Source organism: Nicotiana tomentosiformis, chromosome 2, assembly GCF_000390325.3.
Source record: "Nicotiana tomentosiformis chromosome 2, ASM39032v3, whole genome shotgun sequence".
Taxonomy (NCBI): domain Eukaryota; kingdom Viridiplantae; phylum Streptophyta; class Magnoliopsida; order Solanales; family Solanaceae; genus Nicotiana; species Nicotiana tomentosiformis.
This window is the reverse complement of record NC_090813.1, coordinates 133495533-133502877: the sequence shown is the minus strand read 5'-3', so window position 1 is coordinate 133502877 and position 7345 is coordinate 133495533. Positions and strand designations below refer to the sequence as shown.

The following is a 7345-nucleotide window of genomic DNA, read 5'->3' as shown; positions in this document are numbered from 1 at the left end:
ACAGATACATATACATGTGATACACATTTGATACACATATGATACATATGTGATATACAAATGATACACAGTGTGATACACATATCATCTTTTACATGTTTATATTCTTCTTCGAATTTTCAATTCAAAACCCCACTAAATCATCACAAAACTGAGATTCAAACGCTTTAAAGATGTATCCAATCTATTCCAATAATAACCACTCAAAAGAAAGAAAAAATTTGACCCTTCTTTTACTACTAATAGCTAATTGGCTAATATTTATTACATTTAGTTAATATTAGTAATATTTTATGAATTAGCCAATTTTTGTAATAAATTGCTTATGGGCGAACATAACCGGTAATTTCCCAGAACTAGAAGGGAACTGTACCTGTTAGTACTTCAGTCCAAGTATAATGAGGCCATAGATTGGGCCTCTTGTCGATGGCCCAAAGGTTCCTCTAAGTAGGCCGTAGCCCAATCCAAAATTTTCTTTTCATATAAACCGGAAAATAATTATTTCGCATTTTCAGTTTCCTCCTTCATAAAAGAAAACGCTGTGTTCTTCTTACTCCAATCGCAAAAGCAATGGGTGTAGCAAATTCTTCGTGTAGAGTATTTGCTCTTATTCTATGGCTCCTCTTCGCATTATGTCGCACTTCGACCTCCATAGTCCACGCCGATGAACTGTCTTTAGGTAACATTCTCTTAAATTCTAGGGTTCTGAAAACATTCATTCTCTTTTTCTTTTTTTCATTACTTTCTCGACAGCCCACAGGCAACATGCTAGGATTTTTTTTGAAGTATTTAAGATTATGAGTGTTTGGCACTTAAGGTTCTTGCTTTAGGATTTTAGTCTTTGTAACATAAATCTGTGTGCACTTATTTGCATAAATAATTTGAATAAGGGCTTATTGGTTTTGACGTTGAAGTTGCTAGAGTTTGACAGTTAATTTGAAACTGTTTTTGAATTTCGAGAAGATTCTTTCTGCTGAGATAAAGTAGAAAAAGATATGGTGTCCGGGCCATCTTGCACGCACGTCAATTAATTCTACCGGGTATATGCTACATTCCACCATCAAAGGTACCGGGTAACTTTTTCCCACCAAGGTTTGGACAGACGGGAAGAAATCACCTAGTGTCTTTTTGTCTCCGCTAGTTCCGATGAGATAAAGTAGGAAAAGATACATTTTCGGTTAATATTTAGGATTCTTTGTCGCTTATCAAAATGGGACTTTGAAAAAGATACATCTTTTGATTAATTGTAGGCTTTCTTGTTGCTTATCAAAACCGGGACATTGAAAAGATACATTTTTTTGATTAATTTTAGGCTGTTTAGCGACACTGGTACATTGCATATGGAATAAGAAAGAGGTTCCTGAGCTCCAGAGCTAGATGGGCTGATTTTTCTCTAATGACTTCTGTCTCACTTGTTAGTTCAATTGTTATTATTAGTGCTCAAATATCTGTAGTACTGATTCGGGATGCACTAACTTCGTGAATTAGTACTAGCTCGTTATTTGTTTATGTTATTATTATAGTTATGTACTTGCACATCGTGTTCTACCTCTTTTTGTTGAGTTCACTTGGATGTCTCAATCTCGATTTTGATATCGAGAGAAAGTTTACCCAGCGAGAATCGGTAGTTTTTTCTGATAGCACCTCCTTTACAGTGGGTAGTTCCCCTGCATAAGTCCAATATTTAGGATGCTGATTGGTAAGAGGTTGTCTTTTTTTGGGGTAAGAGACTAAGAATGATCCTTTGGTGAAAAAGAGTTGCATGAAGTTTTCAGCATTCCCTTTTGACGAGCTGTTAGTACAGCATAGAGCCAAGCTTGTGCTCCTAAAAGGCATTATAACATGTTTATACCATGTAATGGTAGATTTTTCTTTCAATTATTAGATGCTGGATTAACCTATTATAATTTCCTTCTTCTTTTTTGTATCCAGCAGTTGTATCTCAATCTACCACTCTTGAGATATCTCCAGGAATAGTGGTGGAAAACTCTCCTGGATCTAAGCCAGGAACTAAAGTCTTTTGTGAGAGAGTTCAAATCCATGGCTTATCAAGGCTAAAGAATCTGAAAAAGTATGCCCATTCAGTGAAGGTGAATGTATCATATATCAATCCAAGTGGACGTCAACCTAATGCTGAGGTCTGTTTCCATAGGTGAGCCACTAACACTTTGTTTCTCTGTTATTTAAATTCTGAGTACTAATGAAATTTCGACGGATGCTTCTTGTAGTCTATTTCATTCTTTCTGTTGCCCAGTAGTTTCAGCATAATGACTTTTTTTATTGTGAAAAATCATAATGGATAAGTTGCTGGCAGCTTGATATATTTTCTTCTTGGCTGCTTTTGTTGTTGGTGAATCATTGTTTTTCTATAGATCAGAGAATTTCATTAATTGCATTAAGATTCTGTCAATAATCTCTCTCTCTCTCTCTCTCTCTCTCTCTCTCTCTCATATATATATATATATATATATATATATATATATATATATATATATATTATGTCTATCATCCTTCTTCTAATCCTACCCAGCTCTTTACACAAATACGTGATTAATTTTTGTTTTAAATCACATCGTATGTTAATTAATCTCCCACCTTCTGTGTACTTGTTTTTACTTGTTAAAGTTGTGTCAGTTTTGCCTTATAAAATATTTAATGGTCTGATACATATTTAAGAACCTGGTTATATTACAGGCAAGATCTTTATGGTTGAAGGGACACTTCTCTCAGGAATTAAACCTATGACCGTCCTTTCTGCTGTGTAGTACAATGTCTAAGCTAACATTGATGTCTAATACTGGTGAGTAATTACTAGTATCAGCCACTTATCGCCCAAAAAGAAAAAACTACTGGTATGACCTGTCTAATGATAGTTGCTTTTGCTTCAAAGTTTATGCTTCTTGAGCTCCTAAAAATCAAACCTCTCCAACTGAAATAGCATCTGATTGTAAAAGACAGCTAAAGAGGTAGATACCTTTTGAAGGTCTGATAGGTATAGGTGGTCCAGTTCATCTTTAATGTCTTAAAATAATGTGTATGTTTATAAGTTATTGAGGGCCCTTTTCAACTTTGCAGGAATCAATCCCTTGAAATTGGGATGTGTCCGCCAGGCCAATGGATGAAACTAACCAAGGGTTCATGGGTGAGATCTATGTCACCTTTCGATGAAAAGTTCTTGGATATTAGAATGACAAGCTCGTCTAAGCAAACTCTTCAGGTTTCGCTGCATGAAGGTTTGTTCTCCATGTTTCAATCTGAAATTGACTTCTTTTTTGTTTTTCTTTTTCCTTTAGCATTAACTCTATTAAGTGACTTTAATATTCTTTTCTGCAGAGTTTTGTTGGTATCGTGTCATTTTTCTGGTACTGGGAATACTGTTAGTTACTCTGGCATCCTTCCTTAGCAAGTCTCTAGTATTTTACTATGGTGGTGCTATGGCAGTAGGGGTTTTTCTTGTGGTACTGATGGTTCTTTTCCAGGTAACTTCGTACCCTTGCATTCTCAAAGAAGTATCCATACTTTTATATAAATATCCCTTTTTCTGAGTGCAAAGAGGAGCCCTGCGCTAGGTTGCTGCTTCTCTCTGTTTTTTATATTAAAGAAGCATTGAAGGTCTTGTTGGGATTGTTACTTCAGTTTCAAATCTTGACATGTAGTTCAAATCTACAATGCAAACTGTTGTAGTTGATTTCAGAAGCTAAACTACTTTGTTAACTGTGTATCTGAGATAATTATTTTTCTTGTAATGAGAAATGTTTTGCAACGAAAAATTGCATGAGTAGCACCATAGAAGTTTCACAGTAGTGCTCATACAATTAATCATGTGTGAATAGAAGATGGATCTAGAACTTGCAAAAGTTCACCCAAATGTTGGCTGGAAAACATGAAGAAGAAGAAGAAGAAGAAGAAGAAGAAGAAAGCTAGCAAAAATGCTAACATTGTTAACCAATTTCATGATATCACCTTACAAAGGAAAGCCGCTCAGAGAGTTTCATGTCTTAAATTTGTTTAGCATATTTTTTTAAAAATGTTTTGATCTTGGAGCCAGTCAAGAAATTGAGGGTGCCTGATTCACAATTTTGAACACTACCAGTAGAAACATTATTCCAACTAACAAATGAATCAAATGATGTATGTCATCCTCAACAATGTTGACTAATCATAATAAAGTAAAAGTACATGTTCAATATTTTTTATTTGAGCGATGTGCATAGCAGCTATATACCATGTATGGACATGTGTAGATGTATGCACCTAGGTGCATATCATGCTTCTATGTTTAAATTTTCTGATTGACAGTTTGGTACTTCTGATGACAGGGGATGAAGCTTCTTCCGACTGGTAGGAAGAGCTCACTTGCAATATTCCTGTATTCATCCATTGTGGGTATCTCTCCCTAGTATAAGTATACTCTTAGCATTTATTCTTTATACCATTCTTTTTAAATTTTATAATTAAATGTTGCTATTTTTTTTTGTTCAGCTTGGTGTAGGATCTTTCTTTCTACGCTATGTGCCTCAATTGTTGCGTTCAATACTTAACGAGATTGGTATTGGTGAAGACATGTACAACCCTGTATGTAAGTTCTTATTGTTGGTTCTATTAGTTGACTTACTCTTTGGAATGTTAGGGTTTGTCCACTCATGTTGTTCAATATTGGGTACCTTTTAGGAAAACCTTTTGCTAAGGGTTCTCATGCCAATGAAAATCCTCACATCACTTGATGTTGAGTGCGTCTATTAGTTAAATGTCCGAAATTAATGTCAGAAAAGCATATGTTGCAAACTCCTACTGTCATTTCACGATAAAATATTTGAATTTTCATTAGTGCGATCTGCTTTTGGTTTCTGCACTGAGAATTCTGCTTTCCATGGAATTTTGGATGACATGGACTGATCTTTTGTTGCAGTTGGCAATATTTCTGCTGCTTTTCCTCGTAATTGCTGGAGCTTGGTTGGGGTTTTGGGTTGTTCACAAACTTGTACTTGCAGAAGACGGATCCATTGACACCGGAGTATCTCAGTTTGTCGGTTGGTCCATTCGAGTTTTTGCTTCTGCCTTGATTCTTCAGGTCCTTTTTTTTTTAATACTACAGATCCATTTGGTCCTCCAAAGTTCTCACACTTTTTGGACTATAGCCCTTACTGGAGTTTAATTGGACAGTTACATAGCTTTACTTTTTCTTCAGAGTTCTCTGGATCCTTTATTGGCTGCGGAGGCATGGATATGTGGAGTGTTGATTTCCTCAATCTTGAGGAAATTAATCCGTCCCAAATACGTTCTACGCTTTTGCAAGTGAGTCTTCCCTTCTTCTTTTTTTTCCAATTCTTCAGACCTTTGCTTCTGCAGTTGCTTCATATTTTCACATTCCGGTTTTCATGCAAAGCAGGAATTTATCACAAATAGACACGAGTTATCTCTGGGAATCTCAGGATTCATACACATCACCGATAAAAGGGTCATATGGTTCCAGGATTTCCCAGAGAAATCGGAATGACACAATCAGCCGAGGTTAGCCTAAATTAGCTGTTACTTATTAGTAGATGAACTGAAAAGTTGAAGGTGGAGCTTCTCTTATGTGTTTTTCCTGCAGGTTCTCCTATCAAGCCGTCAAGCTTGTTATCAGAAACGGATACATTCTATTCTACATTCCACAACACTCCTGAACGGAAGAAACATTCAAAAGATGAGTGGAATAAGTTAACTAGAGACACCACAAAGAAGGCAATGGAAGAGCTTGTTTCTTCCCCAGATTTTAGCGAATGGGCCGTTGCTCATGCAGATAGGATTACTCTAGCTCCAAAGAAAGAAACAACCGCTAGGCAGAGAAGGTGGTACCAATGGCTATGACAATAAAATGTAAATTTCTAGTGGGTGGAGACCCTAGGTGTCCAGACTTGTTGTAAAATGCTACGCATTTTTAACTTAGGTAGTGATTCCTTCTTGTAACGTATGTATTGTGGTGTGTCTACGTTCTTATTAGTTTGAGCTAGTGTAACCTTATTGACTTGTACAAGGCACTGGAACTGACTACTTATTTTCGTTGAATGTGACAACTGGATGATAGAATGGGGCATTTTGCATTGTAGGTATCTTGTGGCTTTACTTGCAGTTGCAGATGTGAGATGACTATAATAGTAGCAATTTACAATCTGTCATATGATATGTGCCATTGGTGATTATTACATAGTTTCCTTTAAGTTCAGCATCCTCTAAACTCCCAAATGGTCAAGCCATTATACTGTTTTTGTCTTTGTTTTTTGAAGTTTTTAAATTGTTAATGACTCTCAATACTAAAATCCTATACAGTTTGAGAAGAGATACCTAACAACAAATTATAGGTTTTAATGTCAATAGATACGTGATTTTTGCCATTTGTTTTCATCTGCCCTTGCTGGCTCTTTTTCTTCTTCTTTGTTTCAAATTTCCCCCCTTTCTTCTACTGCTATTCTATTTCCTGTCAGTGACCTAAACGATCTTTCTCTTGTTTTTATCTTTTCTTTAGCTATTTTTGTCGTAGATAAAAGTGATATAATTTTCCTATTTACGATTGAAAAACTATCGAATCAATCCAAATTATTTGAGTGTTGAGAGTACATTATTTCTTGTTGTTTTTTGGGCCAAAGTTTGCTCCTTGTAATTTGGGAAGTGTTTCCGCTCATTCCTCTCGCGAAGCAATACTGGAGTTTGTAAGTCTCAGTTTTAAAAAGGTAAATTTTCCTCTCCCTCCCTTCTAATGCCTGATGTCTCTCCAGTATTTGTTTTCCATTTGGTTCTAGAAAAGTTATTGGAGAAAATCTTATTGCTTAAAAATCAGGTGATTTGCCTTGTGTTTGTTCCATCATATAAAGCTACATATTTTTCGAGTTTTAGTATTTAATTTGGTGTTTGAGTTTTAATGCTCAGAAAATTAGGACAGTTGCCTTAGCTTTTTTCCCTCAGTTGTCTGGGTTTTCCATTAGCCCTTTGTTTCATTACCGTTTTTTTCGTGTTCTATATTCTCTTGCATTTTGATGGATATAATATTGTTAACTTAAACAAGCTTTTCCGCTAATTTCCTGGCTTTAATTTGTGCTCTTCATTTGCTTGCATTTAAGTGGATATACTGAAAAGACTGCACTTCTACTAGCCTTTTTCTTTTTCATATATGAAAAATTAGAGGAGAAAATTAACTGTCACATTATGGTTTCTTTCCCTTACATATTATAAAATGAGCGAAAACATATTGTTGGACATCACCACTGTAACAGATTAATTTGTAGTCTTATTTTTTGCGTACTACATGTCAACTTCTATTAATGAATGTTGCAATTTTACTAGGAAACTAGGAGCCAACACAATGGGA

The 7345-nt window shown here is 35.6% G+C and overlaps 1 protein-coding gene across 2 annotated transcripts; it reads left to right on the top strand.

The window, feature by feature from the left end:
- The first annotated feature begins 510 nt into the window (after nt 1–510).
- On the top strand, nt 511–6092 carry LOC104085565 (uncharacterized). Of its 2 annotated transcripts, none has more exons than XM_009589637.4 (10): nt 511–679; nt 1936–2152; nt 3076–3233; nt 3334–3479; nt 4320–4382; nt 4483–4575; nt 4910–5071; nt 5189–5295; nt 5390–5511; nt 5594–6092. In XM_009589637.4, the coding sequence occupies exons 1-10, from the start codon at nt 571–573 to the stop codon at nt 5848–5850; spliced, it is 1434 nt and encodes a 477-aa protein (XP_009587932.1). In that variant the 5' UTR covers nt 511–570; the 3' UTR covers nt 5851–6092. The 2 variants fall into 2 exon arrangements, with proteins under 2 accessions (XP_009587932.1, XP_009587931.1); XM_009589636.4 differs by having other exon boundaries at nt 1933–2152.
- The last annotated feature ends 1253 nt before the right edge of the window (nt 6093–7345 follow it).